We start from the raw sequence: 21,139 nt of genomic DNA, 5'->3' as shown, positions 1-21,139 counted from the left end.
ATCATGTTAAAAAAAAAGTAAAAAAATACTGATGTACATTAAGAACACCGGCCTTGTTGGGTGTAAAAAATATGTTTTTCCTTACCTTCATGTAGTTAAGTACAATCCTGCAATCTGAGGATATTCTGAATGTTCATAACTGCATGAATATAAATTAAATGGAAAATAATTTTGCTTAACTTAAATCAAAACAAGTGTTTGTGAAAATACTAAGCATAAAATACAAAACTGTTTTAAAAGATGTTGCAAGCATTATAGTTCTTTACTCTATAAACAGCTTTAAAACGACAACAACAATAGCAGTTACAAATCAACTTAACATTCTTTTCTACCACTACAACACAATCAACACCACTATACCACTGTATTGCTTATTGTTTTAAAAGTCCTTTTTAAACTAATACACTTTTTAAAATGGATTTTTCAACAGGACAATGATCCCAAACATACATCAAAATTTGTAAAACAATGGTTCAAGGACAAGAATATCACCATAATGGAGTGGCCTGCACAAAACCCTGACTTGAATCCCATAGAAAATTTCTGAGAAATATTTGACAATAAGATTGAGCATGCAAATGTGAAGACCAGTGAGTAGTTATTTGAACAAATCAAGAAGGCCTGGCGAGAGATTGATATGAGAATTGTTGACTCATTAATTGAGTCTATGCATCAAACAATGAAAGCAGTAATTAAAAGTAAAGAAGGTCTTGTCAAATATTAAGTTAATTTTTGAACTTTTTTGAAAAATAATAAGTTAATTTTTGAAATTTTTCGAATTTTCAGTCGATTTTTTGAATGTCCACCTTGTTTTGTCCAAAGAAAAATGTATTTTGTTAGGGAAAATGTGTTATAAATGATTCAAAAATTTTAAGTTTTGTTAATAACACAATAAACTACATAAAAAATAATATGTTCAATTGTTTTACTAGTTTTTTTTTAGTTTTTAATCAATTTTTGTTCTAAATATGAGTTTGTCCACCATGTTTTGTCCGATATTGTAAATTAAAAACATAATAACTTTATTTTTATTTTATATTTAATAAACTTATTTTTAAGTTATATTTTATAAATTTCAAAATTGAGTGTTCAAATAAATTTTTTTTGTATAAAGCAACATTACTGAAACATTTAACAAGAATAATTTATTGGTATAAAAATTTGTATTTTTTTAATTTCTTAACATTATTGTAAAAACGTTTAATTCCCAATTTCATATTTAAATTTTAAAATTTTCATATTTAATTTTAGAAATTAACTTTTGGTGTACATAAACAAAAAGATTTTAAATGGGTAATGCTTAGTGCAAACATATATATATATATATATATATATATATATATATATATATATATATATATATATATATATATACAAAAATAATTAAAGATCAGAGCAAACCTTAACAAGACTGACAGGATCAGAAAGCTGATAGAGAGCACTTGCATATTCATCTATAACTGGTATATTGACACATCTCAGTAGCCTATAACAAGAAATAAAGAAAAAGATCCATTTAAAATATAAAAAAATAATAACAACAGACCTACCACTTCAAATATTCTTTGTTTTGTGAGCCAATAGTGGAGAAAGTAAACTGTTTGCTGCTTACTTTCAGAGGGTAAGACAATGCTTGTTTATATGATTTTGCTATACCATCAATAATTTGTTTTAAATGGACAACTATAGGCATGTCCATCATTGAAACAATTTGATTAATCCAACCTAGAAACATCCAACATGGTACTTGACTGCTCTGGAAAAAAAAGTGGGCATAAATAAATAAATATAAAATTAACAACAAACAATAATAATACATTTATTATCTCTTTTATATATATAAAAGTTTTTTTTTTTTAATTTACCTCTTTTATATTACTTATTATAACTAATTTGAAACAATTAAATATAAATAAACACCTCTTTTTCAAAATGTTTGCCAGTGTATGGAAACAAGTTAACAATTTGCAACAACCTTGGAAAAGCAATGCGCGCTTTAGATGAATTCATTGCCATTGCTTTTAGAAGACTATCAACCATTGTTTTTGCATAACAGCATTTTATTTCTGAATTTTCTAATATTATATTGTATACCATATAATTTTAATATCTTTTTAATACATTGTTACATGTAGAAATATATACTCAAGTAATACATACACAGACTAAAAATTGTTATGGCAAAAAAATATGTTCAGCCTAAATATATATAACATATTAAATAAAATATATAATATATAATAAGGTATAATATATTAAACTTTAAAACTAAATTTGTTAAAATGATTAAAATAATAGATTACACACTTTTCAATTAACTGTTAAAATTTCAAAGCAAGTAATTGTTTAATTGTGAATTTTTTGGTTCACTTGAAAACTGGATTAAAGTTCAATTATGGTCATTTAAAAATTTTTTGGTTCAAAGTTTAGCTATGGCCATTCAAAACTTTTTTAGTTTAAAGTTCAACTCATTTCAATTTATTTAATAAATTGTTTACCCTAAAATAAAGAAGTAATTTGTACAAAAATATTTCTTAAAAATATTGACTGACCTTCATTTTCAATAAGCTCATCACAATATGAAAACATCTCCATATATGCTTTGTGACACAGTTTACTGAGAGAAAATGTTTAATCACAGATAAAAACTCACATGATTTTAACACATAAAAATTCACATGATTTTAAAGGAAATAATTGAAATAATTGAATAAATGAAAACAAATATTGAACAAAATAAATATTTAAAAAAATCTTTATTTTGTTCAATGTTTATAAAATATTTTATATAAAATGAAACAAACATATTTCTATGTTTGTTTCATTTTAAGTAAAATAAACATAAAGATATTTATTGCTCTCAAAGGGTTTAGGTTGAAGGTGAAGGTACCTGGATTTTTTCTTCACAGAAATATCAGGTGGGTTTAGTAGATTATCATTAAACAAAAAATTAAAATTGGAGTTGCTCCTAAATTATAAATTTGATGACTTTTTGAACTTTTTTTAGTGAACTTTTTTAGTAAATTTTTTAGTGAATTTTTTTAGTGAATTTTTTTAGTGAATTTTTTTTAATGAATTTTTTGTAGTAATTAGAATTTTTAATAGTGATAATATTTTTACCATTATAGCCTTGTTGTTTTTGGTGCTTAAATAGACCCTATAGAGCAGAAGTAATCTTACAATTTAAAATTATAATTTCAATGTATAAATGTAGGGCTGGCGGAAGAAGCGGAGCTTAGAGGGCTTCAGCCCCCTCACTTTAAAAAATGTAGGGGGCTATGGTATTAGAGCTCCCCCCCTGCCCCTCTGCTCATCAACCTTCAAGTCTGTTATTTTAAAATGTTTAATCTTGATAGTACCAAATGATGCCGAATCAGCAAAAAAAACACTGCGAAATTAATATTATTTAAAATAATAACAGTTATGTTGTGTTACCATTTAACAACATTTTACCCTAGAGGGTTAAGAAAATATTGAAGCAATTAAAGTTAGTTTAATAAAATTTGGAAAATATTTTTAGCACCCTTCCACTTTATTATTTCCTTCCACCACCCTGTACTTATGTATTAATTTTTTTTAACTTTTTAATAAAAATTTTAATATTAAATTTAAAATACTAAAAAAAAAAAAATTTTATGAATTTAAATCCAAACAATAGCTACAAATATTTTCAATAGCTTAAAAATATACTTATATAGTTGTCTCATCAAAATTTCTCATATCTATAACATAAATTTAAAATAATAGGAAAAAAAAGAGATTAAAAGGACATTTATGAGGAAATTATAGTAGCTTATATATATACAAGTTCTTCATTTTAACCAACTGTTATCCAATTCATAACCTTTATATTCTCATTGAGCTGTATGTTTCAGCCATTCTTCTCAGTTTTATTCAAATGAGAAGGATTACTTTCCGAGACACTAAACCTCTTGATAGTCTTATTTATGTTCTTGGGAACAGCTTCTAAGGTTTGTTTGTTGTCAGACCAAGAGGTCTGATGGCGGTCCAAACAATCATTCAAGTGATATTTAATGATACGGTTCTTCCATCCAAGTGACATACTGATGTTAAACCTTTCTACAACATAATTGTTTAAGTAGTTCATGAAGTCAATTTTTTAACCATAAGACGGATCTGATGCCATTCCAAACCAACTCTGAGTCACAAAAAATAAAATGATACATCTTATTAAGATCTTTAAGTATGTTAATAATATTTTATTTATTATTATTTACTTGCATTAAATTTTCTAAATGTGCTAATACACTTGTGGTACTTCAGCAACGCTACAGTTATCTGTTCTTTGCACCAATACAATAGGCACAAGCATATTTCCTACCATGGGCAGATAATCCTAGCATGATATTGTTAAGATCTGATGCAAGAAAGTACTTTCATTCATGTAGTTTGAGAAGGTGGACAATTTGAGCTAAATTGTAGCTGCTTTTTTCAATATGCCGAACAATTGCCAATTAGATAACTTTGTTTACACCTGAGTCCTTTTGGTGCCTTAATTGATCCTCAAGTTTTTCTGATTGAAAAAGGCTCATAACAACTTTAACTGACCTTTGGAGTTGTCAATACCAATCCTCACAATTGATTCTTGGAGAACAACACCTCTTTGTTTGCATATATCTTCCACATATACTACATCTTTTTGAACTTCTGTATGGTTAGCACCCTGCTGAAATGTCAACTGCTGAACACAATAAAAATGTTTTTGTGAATAGGACTTTATATTCACAACAACCTCCACATTGGTTTCAAATCCTGATCAACTAGCATCCTTTCTTATTTTAGTCAACATATTTTAATAACACATTTAGATTATTTTTTTGATATTAAATACTGTCTAAACTAAACCATTTTTGGAGAGATACTCTCTCCAAGGATTACATGTAATGATGTTCCACATGTTGATAGTTTAACCTTACCCTGTTTTTCATCCCCACTGTTTTAAAAATTTTTTATGTTACCTGTTCAGACAATTTAAGATCTTTTGACATAATTTTTTTACAGTTTTTAGCAGTTGATTTTTTACAGCAGGAGTGTCTAATACCTCTTTCTTTATATTGAAAACATTTTATATCTCCACACATTGAGGAAGACTACAGATTGGACATTGACATAATTCAGACACCATTTGTATTCTGCTAAGCATTGAAATAGTAACTCTTCTTCTTTGCCAGGAGATTTCTGCACTTTTAACATTTTTTCCTTTATGTAAAAATAATTTTTATATCTTGCATTTAAGAAACTACAACTATTTTTACAAAAAGTGACAGATTTAAAATGACAAAAAAAGACAAAAAAAGATAAACGCCTCTTACTGGACATATTCCAGTAGGAAAGGAGTTCACTTTAACATCACACTTTATCTATATGCTTCCTTACTATATATTTTAAAGGAATTTGAGCTTTTTTTTGTAGGGGTTTAAACATTCTTTGTCTTTGTTGCAACAATCAATACAGATTGTACCTTTGCACATTCGATGATTTCTTTTCCAATTCATTTAATTTTTTTCAAATTTAATTTTTTCCTGCTATAACACATGAAATACTTTACACACACATTTTAAATTTTAAATATATATGTTTACATATATGTAAATATATATAACATACATATTTACATATATCTGTTGTGCCAAAGACAACAAAGTTTTGATACATAATTAGTTACCAATAAAAAAAAAGCAAAGAAATATAAAATTTCAATTTAGTAGGTAAACTTTTAATTTTTGGTTGAGGTTATTTGAATGTCTTTCTGATATTTCTGGCAAAAAAAATTCCATGTACCTTCACCTTCAACCTAAACCCTCTATCTGGGAGCAGTGTATTCCTAATCTTAAACGAATATTCTTAAATTGTTGTTTCAGTTAATAATTATTTAGTACACTATTGAGTGCAAACAATTATAACATTAAATAACAATACAATGAATAAAAATAAATAAATAACAATACAATAACAATAAAATAATAAATAACAATATTTTTTTTATCATTAAACTACATTCAAAAAATAAATAATAGTAATAAAATAAATAAATAAAAGTAAATATTTATAGAATATTTATAGAGTAAAAGTACCACAAACCAAACAGTGTGGAAAAGTGGACATTTATCAGGAAAACTAAATATCTTCACTTAAAATAAAGATGTTTGCAAATTCAAAAAATATTTTTAATTTCTAGTGTGTGGAAAATTTCAAAAAAAACTTATTAAAATCATTGCTTTAATAAGATATTTAAGCTTAAACAAAATCTAACCGTAGAAATCAAATTTTTTTAAGAAACTAGCTTCTTACCATGAAAGGTTTAAAAAAGCAATTTAAAAACAAAGGAAGCTATTTTGTGGGAAATTTTCTGCTGATTTCAAAATAGCTTTAGATTTTCAAAATCTTACTCCGTTAAAAAGTTATGACGAAAACAAGGTTTTCTTTAGTTTTCACCCTAAACCAGACACAATAAATCCCCGTATAATCAATTAAAATTTCATAAGTTAATCTGTTTATTATTTTTTCACTTTAATTGAATATTAAAATTAATTTATTTTACTATTTTATTACGCTAACTGAATTTTTTTCATTTGGGTTTTTTAAGTTGTCATACTTTTGTGTTAATTGATTTTGTACTTGTGCACTTATACTGTTGAAATTAAAGTGCAAAAGTTCACAAAGTAACCATAGAAGTGCATCCTTTCTTCATTATTTAAAATCTCTACAAATCTGTAACTGAATTGAACTTACTAAACTTCAAATGGCAAAAAATAAAACAAATGAGAAGCCTTACACTGAGGAGACAATAAAATGCAGATTAGATAAGATTGAAAATGGTAAGTTTAGCTTAAGAGTCACAGTTATCTAAGTTATCAACGTTATCCAATCAAAAATCAAATAAGACTTTAGTAGTTGGTAGTGGCAATACAACAAAATTGAACACTTTTATTGAGTTAAACTTGGCTCACATTCTTCAGATGCTTGCCGATTGGGGCTTTGGTAGACTATTAGACCAAGTTCAAAGTTTAGTGAGAGACTATTTAATTGAAAATAATGAAATGTGTTTGTTCAAAAATGAAACACCTGGTTGCAAATAGTATTTATTTAATAATAGTATTTATGAGTCGATGGCACTTACTAAGCTAAACTAAGCAAAAGAACAGCTACAAGCATCACATCTTTGAGAGCAGGGTTGTGCACACCAGAAATGATTGCCTGTTATTTTGATGTGTTTTTTTATACTGCTCTTAATTGTGTTAATGCTGACGGATTCCTTCTACTTTCTTTTGTTGTTTACAAACCATAAAATTGACTCCATGATGCTTGGCTTAAAGGAGGCCCATCAAACACACTTTACACAATATCACCATCTGGTTGGATGGAAAGTAATCAATTATTGCAGTGACTCAATGAAATGTTTATTCCTCACATTCAAAAATTGATGGTCACAATATTTTACTTTTGGATGGCCACAGCACACACGTGTCATTAAGTGTAGCCTTAAAATGTAAAGAAAACAATATAACACTAATTTGCATTCCCGCCCATTCATCTTACATTCTGCAGCCTCTTGATGTTGGTGTATTTTGCCATGTCAAAGATGCTTGGCGTGATATTTTACAAAAATTTTATGCTGAAAGTGGTTTAAGCAATTTGTCCAAAAAAATTTTCCCAAGTCTCCCAGCACAGTTGTATAAAAGCAATGAAGCTTACACTTGTACTTAAATTATTGCTGGTTTTAAAAACACTGGACTCTTTCCATTAAATCAAGACAACATTGACAAATCAAAATTAAAAATTCATCAAACTTTTAATAACGCTTTAATAACATCATCAGGAGTTACAAAATCACCAACACCACCACGCAGCCCAAGTTCTTTGCCTCAAACTGCTCAACAAACACAAACCTTATTTCTGCCTGCAATTCTAGCTTCAGTTCCAATTTTAAATTTAACTTCTCAAGAAGAATTGGCAACTCGTGTAAAAATCAGTTTTGAAAGAGCTCTCTTGAAGCAACTTCAATTCCAAAATGCTTATTAGCATCCTGCAAAAAATGCCAGAGATGTCATAACAGTGGCTGGTCAAGCTTTTACTGAAGAAGCATGGTTAAACCAGTTAAGAAAAGAAGAAGATGCAAAGCTATTAAAACGAACATATGTTGAAATTGCAGCAGCAGAAGTAGAAACTCCTGCTAAAAAATCCAAAAAAAGTACAAAACGTGCCTAAAGTTTTTTGAAAATGAAAAGCCTGAGATGCAAGTTTTATGGAAAATTTGAGAAAAATCAAGTTGCAGTTCGTGAATTTGTAAACCTTGTCTCCCAAAAAGATATATAAAAGGCGAAGAATTCTTTTGCACGAAAAGTTGCAGAACCTAGTTTATAAACTTTTTATTTTTGTTTTAAGCTCAAGCTTGCTCATTTTTTTAAATTCTTTTTTTCCAGTTTTTTCTGTTTGTATTATTATTGTGTGTTTATTTTAACATTAAAAATAAAAATATTGAATTTATTATTTTATCTGTTTTTTTCATATAATTTGGAACTGTCTGCTTTTAGGGACAATTTTCCCAAAAGTGGACACTTTAAAAAAATAAAATCTTATTTTCCATAGAAACTTAAAAATAATTTTTTTTTTTAACTCTGCAGAATTGCTCTAATAAACAACTATATTCCAGAAAAAAAAATCCTACAAATTCTCAATACTAAAAAAATTCTCAATACTATTTACCTGTCCAAGTCAGAAGAAACCTTACATGTAACTGATTTTTCATAAGCCAAACTTAATGCTGTCCAAGCTTTCTCCTTTATTGTTTTTTCAAACTATGGTCAAGAAAAATATTAACTTCACAATTATATACAAAACTATATACAAAAATATATAAATTTGTGTGTATATATATATATATATATATATATATATATATATATATATATATATATATATATATATATATATATATATATATATATATATATATTTACAAAAAAACTAAAAAAAAATTATTTGGAAATTTACAACAGATTCTAGTGATACGAGGCTTCATATCATAAGGCATTTAAAAATTTGTAAGTTATACAACAATAAATAGTTTTGAAATAAAAAATAGTAGGGCGAAATGGGGTCAGATAGCATTTCATATAACTCAAGAAAAAAATTAAAAATGGAAACAAATCTGTATATATAGCTTGTGTTTTAAAATAAAAATTTTGGTTTTTTTAAATATTGGTAAAGTGATTATGCACGTGTTAGTTTTTTTTCTTCATGCTTAAAAAATAAAATTACGGTTAGGGTTATTGCTAATGTGTGGTGTTCTATGGGTGTACTTTAGTAGTTATTTTTTTCGAATTCTAATTCAACAGAACCATTACTTTCATCATCAGAATTCTCAACAAAGTTGAGAATTTGCTATATTATCTTCTGCGGAAATACATGTTGGTTTGCTCATGTTTTCTCAATATATTTTTTATTGTGTTCAGTTTTTTCTATTATTTCTGAAAATAACAATGGGAATAAATATTGCAATAAAAAAATGTTTTCAAGAAGTTATAAAATTTAGTTAATAAAATTGCAAAGTGCAATTTTTCAAAAAAAACTGCAAAGTGAAGTTTTCAAAAATTCATGTTGGAAGGTGTCGCCAATAAGACTGCGATAATAACACTGTGAGACCCCTTGAGTCATGCATTAATGTTGGGAATGGTGTAGCATAATATATTATGAAAAGTCAAAAAGTATAAGCAAAAATGGTTAAGCGCTAATAAAATTATAGTTGTTTAAATTTTATGTTCCTTTAAGATCCAGTATGAATAGGGTTAAGAACTATTGGTTAAGTTTTATTTGAGCTTAAAATACTTTCTTTAATAAAATTTTATCTTGTGTAAATTTCTTGTAAGTCTGAACATAATATTATGGAGAACTTGAATGTATGTTTAAAATATTAAAATAAAAGATAAAGAAAACTGTGGTAATTAAACAACCAGAAAGCGTTACATTCTTTGGGAAATAGTTGTCAGACATAAAATAGTTTACTTTGTACATTAAACTAGTAAATTTCCTTTGCATTTAAAGCATCTATGCAAAAATTATGATGCTCAAACTTTTGATTAATTAACTTAAATAAGATATGTATCTAATGATTTTAATCATGATTTTTTATAAATTGATATTTGTACTTGTTTTCTAGTTACTCACAACTTAATAGTGGTTGCTTGCAGTTGGGAGTGAACAAGAATAAAATTTAAAAATTATCAATAACTGCGTTTTTAATAAAATCTGTAAAAATGATGTCCAATTATAGTTTTAATAACCCAGCAAACACTTTTATAATGGATTTGCAGTGGACCTATATAAGCATTTAGAGCAGTTAAACAGAGTTTTGCTCCTCAATTACTTAGCCGCATTTGCTAAAAGCCAATGAGCCTAACTACCATAGAAAAACAGTGAGAAACTCTCAAAATGCCTATATAGGTCTACTAAAATTCTGCTGCAAAATGTTTGCTGGGAAAGTTGTTTAAATAGTTTGCTTTATATATTTTTTTCTCAAAGTCGAAATTACCTTAAAAATATTTAACAAATCTATTATATAGAATAAAAGAAAGATGTCAGGGGATTGTTGTAAAGTTTTTAGTTTAAAAAATAACTATTTGTGTATTCAAAATGAACACATTTGTTAACTATAAAAATTGTATTAAAATCCTTATCTAATTATAAAAATTTTGTTTTCATAAATGTACAACATTTTATATTCTGTAATAAAAAATTTGCCCTGTTTTCATTGATAGTCCGTTTTGATATTGATAACCCCGAAAGTCCTATAACACACCTCTAAGTACACTTAAAGTTATAATTTGCATCAATTTTATTTAGAGTAAACAAGTATTATCTTAAAATAATAACTTATAAGTTATTTTAAAATAGACCTTTCAAATTCATTTATTAGCAAAACCAAATAAATTTGGTAATGCAACCTGCGCAGTTTTGGTAATGCACAATTAAAACCAAATTTCCAAAAAATCTTTTTTATTTCAAAAGCAAAGTTTATAATTTTTGGACATTTAGACATCAATTTAGTAAATATTACATCCAGCAAAGAAAATATTCTTGAAAATGTATATAAAAAAAAATTCTAGAAAATGTATATAAAAATCTTTAACTTGGGTTTTCAAAAAAAACATTTTTTTTTGAAAACCCAAGTAAAAGATTTGTTAACTAATATATTATATAAAGTTTAATTGAATTCAGAAACTTAAAAACAATGAAAAATGTTGAAACTTTGAAATGTGGATTTATTTAGTTTATAGCTTGATTTAAAAAAAAAAAATAGAAAAAACCCAAATGAATGGAAAAAACATACCAGAGTGTCATTTTTATGATCTCCATGTATAAACCCTATTTTTTGATGCATTTGGTAATGCAACGTATTTTTTAAAATGGCTCTTATATGTACAGTTTTTGCTCAAAATTTCTAAAAAGTTTATATCTTTCTAATTGGTAATACTGAAAAAAAAATTTAAAAATACTAAGCAGCATGGCTATAATATAAAATCCTGTGAGCCGATGACCTTGTTGCAATAACGAATAGAGAACCATATACTGCAAATGATAAAAATAATAATGATGACAATGATGATGATGATGACAGAGATGATAATGATGACAATTATAATAATGATGTGATGGTGATAATGATGACGATGATAATGATAATGGTGATAATGATGACAATTAATAATGATGAGGATGATAATGTTGACGATGATAATGATGATAATGAAGTCACTCCTTACAAGGCTACAAGTAATCACTAGCTTACTATAGCTTGCTTGAGCAGCAATTATTTGTTGCAAAAAGAAAATGGTGCATGATGGGAAAGAAGCTCAAGCTTGTTGATTGTTTGGTTACTGTTCAATCTTACTGTTCTAGTTATAATTTTGGAAATAGTTACAAGCCATATCTAGTAAGTGTAACCAATGCTTTGCTTTCCAATTTAGTTTTTATGAATGTACTCAATGTCTAGAAGCATTTTGGAGAAGCAAGGGGGTTGTAATACTTATCCCAACAGTTGCAGAGTTTGACAGAGTTAAAAAAGTTTTGCCTGCATTTAGGCAAGCAACAGTTCTTTGCTTCTCAGACCATTAGTGATTCCTCGTAACAATACTTAAAGTTTATTTTTAACAACCTGTGAGTAACAACCTATGAGTGTGTATAGAAAAGTTTTGAATTTTTTTTTCTCCTTTTGTAATGGTTACTTCAAATTATTGTAAAATGAAGCACCAAGTTGTTTGACTTAACTTGTTGTCATTTTTGTGCTTTTTCTTTCTTAAGTTTTTAGTTTTCTGCACTCAATCAATTTTCATAACATTTCATAATCACTTTAGTAGGTAAACAGTTTTCCTTGTGTGATGCTATTTTTGTAGAACTTTTGTTTTCATAATTACAAGATAATCAACAACAATATATTTTCAATTAAAAGGCTTACTTCTAATTTGTCACCTTCAAAGTGTGATAATGTTGCAAGCTTTTTGATCTCACATGTAATAAGCTTGTACTCATCATCTAATGAAAAAATTTAAATTATTGACACACACGCACACAAATTTAACAAACAAAAACTTTTTCAACAAACTTATATATAAACAAAAGTTACATTTAAATTTATTAATAAAATTATAAATAAAAATGAAACTCAATCAAACCGCTGTAATAAAAAAAACTATGAAATTGTTACAAAACAACCTAATTAAAACAATTACTTTGTAAACGACTGTTGCACAATAACAAACATCTCCATCCATCAAACTCTAGAAGATTTGTAGCAATGGTTTTGTCAAAGGATTGACATTTTTCTAAAAATTTTAACAAGAAAATAAACATGTTCAACACAAACAAAAAAAACAAAAAAAAAATTAAAGATACATTAAACATTAGTTCAAAATAAAACAAAAGTATTCTAGTGTAATAATGCACTCTAGCCTGTAATGAAAGTTATAATATAATATCAGCAGTATGCATTCAATAAAAAAGTTATTCTCTTGCTCCCTGGATAATGTCATAAAGCAAAAAAAATTGTTATAAAACATTGTTATTTCAAACTGTTTTAATAAAAGTTGTTAAACTACACTTATTGCAAATAAAAAACAATTTAGTTGGTAAAATTGAAAAATGTTAAACTACCTAGATGACCAATAACAGAAACCAATGCAGTAAAATTAGCACAAATATCATTCTTGAACTTTTTTGCAGTTTTACAATAGACTTTAGCATATAAATGTCTCCATTGTAACCCAACAGCTGATACATGATTTACCTAAATAAAAGTTTTAACTTTTTAAAAAACAGTTTTAAAAAACTGTCAAACTGTTGTACACCATCTAAAGTATATTTAAAAGACAGCCTTAGAGAAATACGACTGTATTTCTCTAAGGCTGTCTTTTAAACATACTTTAGATGGTGTACAACAGTTTGACAGTTTTTTTTTAATTTATAAGTTTACCTCTTTAAGTATAACATCGTGTGAATCTCTTAAGTATTGTTTTGCAACAGCAAAATTTCCCTAAATAATTAAAAAAGTATAATTACATTTTTATATTCACACCCCAAGTATATAAATTGTAGCCCTAACCAAAATCCATTCATTTATAGTTTGTATAACAAATTTCGGAACTACCGTTTGCATCATAATTTTGAACTTTTTAGACATTTATGGCACTAACAATAAAAAAAACTTAGACATTTTTATCTCAATCATCAAAGAAAACAAAAATTTATAACAAATTTATAAGACTTTTCTAACAATCAATTTCATTCAGCTTACTATTTTGTATTCATTTTGAATGAAAGAAACTGAGTGAATAGGACTCTAAAATGATTGTTGATTTTAACTGATCATCTGGAACATTTGCAAAGTTTGGAACGGAGGAGCGGTGTAATTTTAATGTTCCAGCCTTGTACATATAATGTTCCAAGATTTGTAGTAACTAGTTAGAAATTTGAATTTTTTAGAATACACAATAATCTGATTGTGTCTAAGTTTAAAAAAAGAAAAAAGCTTTTTTATTTTTAGCAATCAAAGAAAAAGACTTCGTTCTCGCAGCTATTAAACTTAAGCTGTCAGCTACCTAATTTGATTTTTAGTGTTAGACAATGCACTTTAAAAAATATTTTCTGGGTGGCAAAAGTTAAAAGTGTTGCAAAAACACAATTAAAAAGTTTTTTATTTTTGCAGTATATTAGACCATAAAATGAAATCTTTGAAAACCATTTAAGAGTAAACTTTTTTAAATCTTTAAAAGAATGATGAAGCATAGCTGTGACAATTGAATCAATTAAGAGAATTTTTGGATTTTCTTGTGGAATAAAATAATGCGAAAATGTATTGGCTTTTAAACCATCTGACATGGTTGTAAAGTGTATAAAATCTGCCTGCTCTGCAGATTTTATACACCTTACAACAGCTTCAAAAAAAATGAATTATTTGGATTAATTAAACAAGTATGAGCAAAAAAAAAAAAAATTTTTTTTCTTTGCAAAAAACAAAAATCTCAGCTACTACTAATTCTTTAATTGAATTGAAGTTTATTGTTTTAATTAATTAAATATCAACAACTCTATTTTACTGATAAACATAGTCCTCTAGTTAATCAAAATACCATTTTAAATACTTTTTTTAATGGGTTCTCATTGAGATAAATATATTAACCTCTCCAATAGTTTACCAATTGTTTCAATTTTCAAGTGATTTCATGAATGATGAGCAACACGATGAATTTTATTAGCTGGAAAAACAACAATAACATATTATTAATTTTTTTTTAGCTTTTTTTTTTTTTTGTATACTTCTTTACACAAGTTTCATTAACTTTACTATTTAATCCAATGCAAGTAATAATGAGCTCCTCTAATAATAATGTGCTCCTATTGTTATTGTATTTTAATATTTTTGTTCTTCCAATAAATTTGTTGTCATCAAAGTTTTGTTTGCTTTAAGATATTATCAACCAAGTTTTTATGTTCTCTAAAACAGCATTGACTAATTGACAAGCATGCCTGTTTATTACACCAGTGTTATTATTTGTTATTCATTATCTGGCACAAATAAGAATATTTATTTCAAAAAAAATTTTTATAAGGTATTGTTTTAAGCATAGTGTATATTTTGCATATAAACAAATTTAGTTATTTTGTAACACATTAAAGTATTAGTCAAGCATACTAAAATAAAAATACTAAAAATTTTTTAATAATTAAGTACATTAGATAGCTGCTTGCACATGGAAAAATATTATTGCTCTTCTGAAATTTTTTAATGATTTTCAAAAAAAGGCTCAAAATCACAAACATTCTCACATTTGATAGTATTACTATTGATAACTATTCACAACCTTTAGGACCCATATCAGAGAAAAAAAAACTTGACCACACCCTAGTACATACATACATACATACATACATACATACATACATACATACATACATACATACATACATACATACATACATACATACCTACATAAATACGTATGTATTTATGTATGTATGTATGCATGCTTGTATGTATGTATGTAGGTATGTATGTATGTATGTATGTATGTAATGTATGTAGTTAATGGGCATAAAATAAAAAATACATAGTTAAAAAGCATAAAGCAAAAAAATTTAAAATATTATTATGCAACATATTATTTTTACTATTTAAAATAAATACTTATAAAAAAATTTAAAAACCTGTTTTGTTGCAACATCTACAAGCTTCAAAATATTTTTCTTCTCTTCACTTTCCAAAAAGTCAAGCATAACTCTTAAAAAATGTTATTTTTAATAAGTAAATGAAAAAATTGAAATACGTATATAAAATTTATCTTAAAATACTTAAAAAAATTTTCAGCATTTTAAAATAAAGACAGCATTCATTGTATTTGGGCAGTACCGAAATTCATATATAAACTGTTTATTAATTACTTATCACTTATGTATAAAATATATGAATAGTGTGTATATATATATATATATATATATATATATATATATATATATATATATATATATATATATATATATATATATATATATATATATGTATATATATATATGTATATATATATATATATATATATATATATATATATATATATATATATATATATACACACCTATAGTATCACTTACAGGGACAGATTTTACAAAAAAACAAAGACTTAGCAGGACATTAGCATTATCGGGGACATTTTAGTGTACCTGTTACTTTTTTGTCCCCGTAAGCATCTTTTTTGTAAAAAAAAATGTCTGCATAAGCAACTTTTATAGAGAACAAAAAGTACATACATCGACTATCAAATAGCTTTAATTTATTACATTATTGCATAGTTTCAGTTGTCACCTTTGAGTGTATCTATAATTAAATAATCATGTATATTATTTAATTAAAGATACACGTAATATTGTAATATTTCATGTGAAACACCCACTTATGCGCGTTTGACACAGAACTGTTGGCAGCCTTTAAAGCTGAGATAATGGCAAATTTATTCTGCATCTAAATTTCCCTATACTTCCTTATAAAATCTCAGCACGTTTTTATAAGGAAGTGTAGGGAAATTTATTTGCAGAATAAATAAATATGTATTAGAATACATATCATTTAAAATGTGTGCATTAGAAATTAAGCAAATGTAAAAATTTTATTTGTATAGCATAACATACAAATGTCTGTAAGTATAAACGTCTTTAGCATAATTTAAGTTTGCGGGTGGTATATATGGAACAATTTTGTATAATATATGTATAATATAAGAACACTTTAAAATTGAGTGCAATACTATCAGTAAAATAAATAAGTAAAAGTTTTATGCGTGGCGGTGGATTTGAACTCGCAAAATTGTCAGGATGTCACTAAAAAAGACAGCGCACTAAACCACTAAAGCTACTGAAGATATGTGTTTTAAAGAAAAACAAACCACTTTATGACCTTTTTATACCAATTAAAATAATGCACTTTTTAAATGAGTATTCTAAATAAGTGCAACTATATTGCATAGCAGCATTACATAGAAATTTATAAAAGAAATATTTAAAAATCACAATATTTTATCAAAAAAACAAAACAAAATAAAAAATAAATGTTTATTATAGTTAAATAAAGTTTTATTATACCGTTTACTAAAAAATATTGAAATAAAAAAGGATTAAGTATAGAAATGATCAGTGGAACTTTATGGGTGCAAACTTTATGGGTGCAAACTTTATGGGTGCAAACAGCTAGGATGTTAGGATGTTTAGGATTATAGACAGCATTCATTGTATATATACTAGATATAATACTTAAATAAAATATTGGAAAAGAAAATATTGGTCTAGAATAGACTTACCCATATTTTTACGGGTTCAATCAGCTAGTAATTTTAATTAAATAAGAAAAATTTTATTAGAGCAATTCAGAAAACTCTTGGTTACTATAATAACAAAATTTTTATAGTAACCAAATTTATTTTTAAATTTTTTGAGAAACTATGCTAAACATCACTTAAAAAAACTTTTATAAACTAAACTAAGAAAACAGCAAAATAAAAACCATTACCGGTCTGATAAATATACAGATTTGAACTTCTTAATGAAAGCACAACTATAAAAAAACAAAACGTTTATTAATATAAATAGTTTTTTAATATTATTAAAAAATATATATATAAATATAAAAAAAACTTTATTATTATGGTAAAAATTAACAAAAAGCTTTAACGCAATATTCCCAAAAAACAAGTTTAAAATATATGAATTATAAAAACTTAAGTTGCATAACAGCTGTTTTAATGATTGTAATAACAGTGACAGGTGCTTTAAAATAAACTTTAAAATAAAAAACAAAATAATATTATATGTTTGTTGTCATATCACAAGAGAGGTAATAAAATAAAATATAAATTTAATGTTAAAAACTAAAAATGCTATATTATTTAATTTTAATACAAATTTATTTAAAAAAAAAATATAACATTAACAAAGAGCTTAAACTTGTTTCAAAGTATTAATTTAAAATCATATATTATCAGTTTTTTAAATTTTTGACATTTAACATTTTTTTTGAAGTGGTGTTTTCAAATTTTTATTTCAAAATCCTGATAAAGAATTTTCTCAGGATTCTGAATCAGATTTTAAATCTTAACTTTCATGCCTTTAAAACGTACTTTTATATTAAGGCTGCTCTGATCTTTGATCTTTATTTTTTATTGCTAAAAATCTCTGTATGCTCTTATCTCTGATATGCTCTTGTCTCTGATATGCTCTTATCTCTGGTATGCTAGCAAGTTAAATGCTATTTTGATTGAGATGAAATGACTCCATGTCACCTGAGGCTGGTTGGTAGTAAGTCTCTGTAGCCCTCAGTAAGGCTAATCCCACCAATATTTGTAAAATATCAGAGTATTAAATTGTGCCAAATTGTGCATGGATGATGTCCCAATTATTGCTTTGGTGTTTTTGTGACATTGTCAAGGCAACATAAGAAGCTATTTGTTTGGGTTGATTAGCAGAATTAAGGCAAATGCATAGCTCAGTGCTAGGGGTATCATGTACCTAAAAATATAAAACTTAAAAAACCATTAATCCTCATCACCTAATTGTCTCAATCTATCTTTGACAAATATTTGAGATTTTTGGAACAACTTTTTATCAATTGAATATGTCAGATCACATTACATTAGTCACATGCTTGGCCTGAATGTATACTTGTGTATCAGTTTGTTTATCTATTTGTTGCCATACCAGATTTGAATCCTCTAACTATTCTTTTAAGTACTTCTATTTTACTAACATCTATTCTATTTTTCACTTGATCCCCTCGATGTTCTTTATTGTCCTCACAAGACAGCACTCTTTTTTATGTTATTTCTGATTAAATTGACAGAGCGCTTTCTGTTTATCCTTCAACCAATATTGCAATTATACAAACAAAAATAATTAGCAAATAAAAAAATTTTATATTTACCAATATAATATTTAATTCATTTATTTTTTGTCTGTTACTAAAATTATATGAAAGTAAATGTTTTAAGTAAAATATTTTAAAACCATAATTTGAAAATTTCAAAAAAGAACCTTTTTTTTAAAAACAAACTATATTATTTAAGTAAACCTTGTTGAACCAGGCATTACACTCATATGACTGTGTGGCCTGATTCTGCATTTATTAAGATCTAGCTTGAAACTGTGTTCATTGAGGTTTGATTTTTGGAGATAAAAAATTAGGCAAGGGTTGTAACCACAATAAAAAAATAAAAAAAAAGCTTTCTCAACTATAGTAACCCTCAACCTTAAGGAGACAAAAATATTAATAAAAAAAAAGGATAAAAGTCAAACAAAAACAAAGAACTCAAAAACAAAAATTTTCAATAACTCCATACAGGATTAAAAATTAGAAGTCAAATTATCAACTAATTCAACAGCTAAAAATGCTTAAAACCAGAGTATGCTTCCAATTAAAACAAAAAACAAAAAAATTTAAAATGCTAAACCTAATTCAGCTTGGTATGCTTACCAAAAATACAATATAAGAAAAGTTTTTTTATACAAAGCTGAACTTTCTCTTTATCAAAAAATCATTTCTTTTATAAACATTCTAAAGTTGTTAGTAAGACATTATTTTTAAACATCAATAATAATCAAAATATCTCATATTTTTTTACCGACTAAGAATAATATCATTCCATGCTACTGTTGAATGCTTTTTAGGATCAGGAAGTCGATTTGACCAATAAGAAAAAAACTCCTGAACTTTAGCAATGTCTTTATAATCTAAAGATATATAACATAAAAAAATGTTACTCCTGGAAACTTATAAAAATTTAACAAATCTTAAAATAAATCTTATCTCTACATAGAGATTTATTAAAAAATAAAAAGTTAATCAAACTCATTTACTGTCACTTGTCATCAAACTGACAAAGCTGTTCATCTCTTCCACTCTTTGCAATTTGTTTAACTTTATCATGCAATCATCATTAATAAATTGACTTGTTAGTGACCATTCCTAATTAATTTGTTGATTAGCAATTATATATATGTGTGTGCGTGCGTGTGTATATATATATATATGTATATATATATATATATATATATATATATATACATACATATATATACATATATATATATGTGTGTATATATATATATATGTGTATATATATATATATATATATATATATATATATATATTATATATATATATATATATATATATATATATATATATATATATATATATGTATATGTATACACACACCCATATATATATACACACACACACTCACATATATATATATATATATATAACATATATATAATATATATATATATACATATATATATATATACATATATATATATATATATATATATATATATATATATATATATATATATATACATATATATATATATATTTCATTGTCTGGATTAAAGAAAAAAATATATATATTTAGAAATGTCCGGAATAAAGAAATAAATATTTTATATATATATATATATATATATATATATATATATATATATATATATATATATATATATATATATATATATATATATATATATATATATATATATATATATATATATATATATATATAGTTTGTTGCATTTGGGAAGCACGGAAGGAAAAAAGTGATTTTTACGCCAACACATACGTCACTTTTAATTACATTTGACTTTCGTCCAACATTTGCGTGTTGGACGAAAGTCAAAACCATTAATTTAATTACAAATTATTCGTTTTTTAAAAAAACCACAAAAACGCAAATTTAATTGACCAGAATGTTTTTCAAAACATTCTGAATGTTTTCAAAACATTCTGAATGTTTTTAAAAGTATAAACATTGTTTTTATTTTTATTTTTTTTAATAAAATGTTTTTATTTTTAATTTTTTTAATAAATGTTTTTATTAAAATTTTTTTTTACAGTAAATCATGCGCGGAGTGTTGCTACATTGACTATCTTATAGCCTGACACGCAAGGAAGTGCTGCTACATCGACTGACCAATAGCCTGACTCGCAACGGAGTGCTGCTACATCTACTATCTTTTAGCCTGACCCGCAAGGGAGTGCTGCTACATCGACTGAGGGTTTGGTTGGGGCAGGCAGTCTATCAGTTAA

General features: G+C 25.8%; 1 protein-coding gene across 1 annotated transcript in view; it reads right to left on the bottom strand.

The window, feature by feature from the left end:
• The window catches only part of LOC100210864 (DNA-dependent protein kinase catalytic subunit), a 203,249-nt gene that overhangs the window by 37,167 nt on the left and 144,943 nt on the right, over nt 1-21,139 (bottom strand). Inside the window, exons 62-74 of the mRNA XM_065800401.1 lie at nt 19,909-20,017; nt 19,674-19,782; nt 17,570-17,614; nt 15,721-15,793; nt 13,490-13,549; nt 13,171-13,303; nt 12,750-12,842; nt 12,476-12,552; nt 8,728-8,819; nt 2,553-2,617; nt 1,921-2,075; nt 1,551-1,756; nt 1,402-1,486 (exon numbers count right to left, since the gene is read on the bottom strand). Coding sequence (XP_065656473.1) covers nt 1,402-1,486; nt 1,551-1,756; nt 1,921-2,075; nt 2,553-2,617; nt 8,728-8,819; nt 12,476-12,552; nt 12,750-12,842; nt 13,171-13,303; nt 13,490-13,549; nt 15,721-15,793; nt 17,570-17,614; nt 19,674-19,782; nt 19,909-20,017 — 1,302 coding nt within the window. The remainder of the gene's footprint in view (nt 1-1,401; nt 1,487-1,550; nt 1,757-1,920; nt 2,076-2,552; nt 2,618-8,727; nt 8,820-12,475; nt 12,553-12,749; nt 12,843-13,170; nt 13,304-13,489; nt 13,550-15,720; nt 15,794-17,569; nt 17,615-19,673; nt 19,783-19,908; nt 20,018-21,139) is intronic.

The sequence above is a fragment of the Hydra vulgaris genome, chromosome 06, assembly GCF_038396675.1.
Source record: "Hydra vulgaris chromosome 06, alternate assembly HydraT2T_AEP".
In the NCBI taxonomy this organism is placed as follows: domain Eukaryota; kingdom Metazoa; phylum Cnidaria; class Hydrozoa; order Anthoathecata; family Hydridae; genus Hydra; species Hydra vulgaris.
The sequence above is the reverse complement of the archived record's forward strand: the minus strand, read 5'-3'. Positions and strand labels throughout refer to the sequence as shown.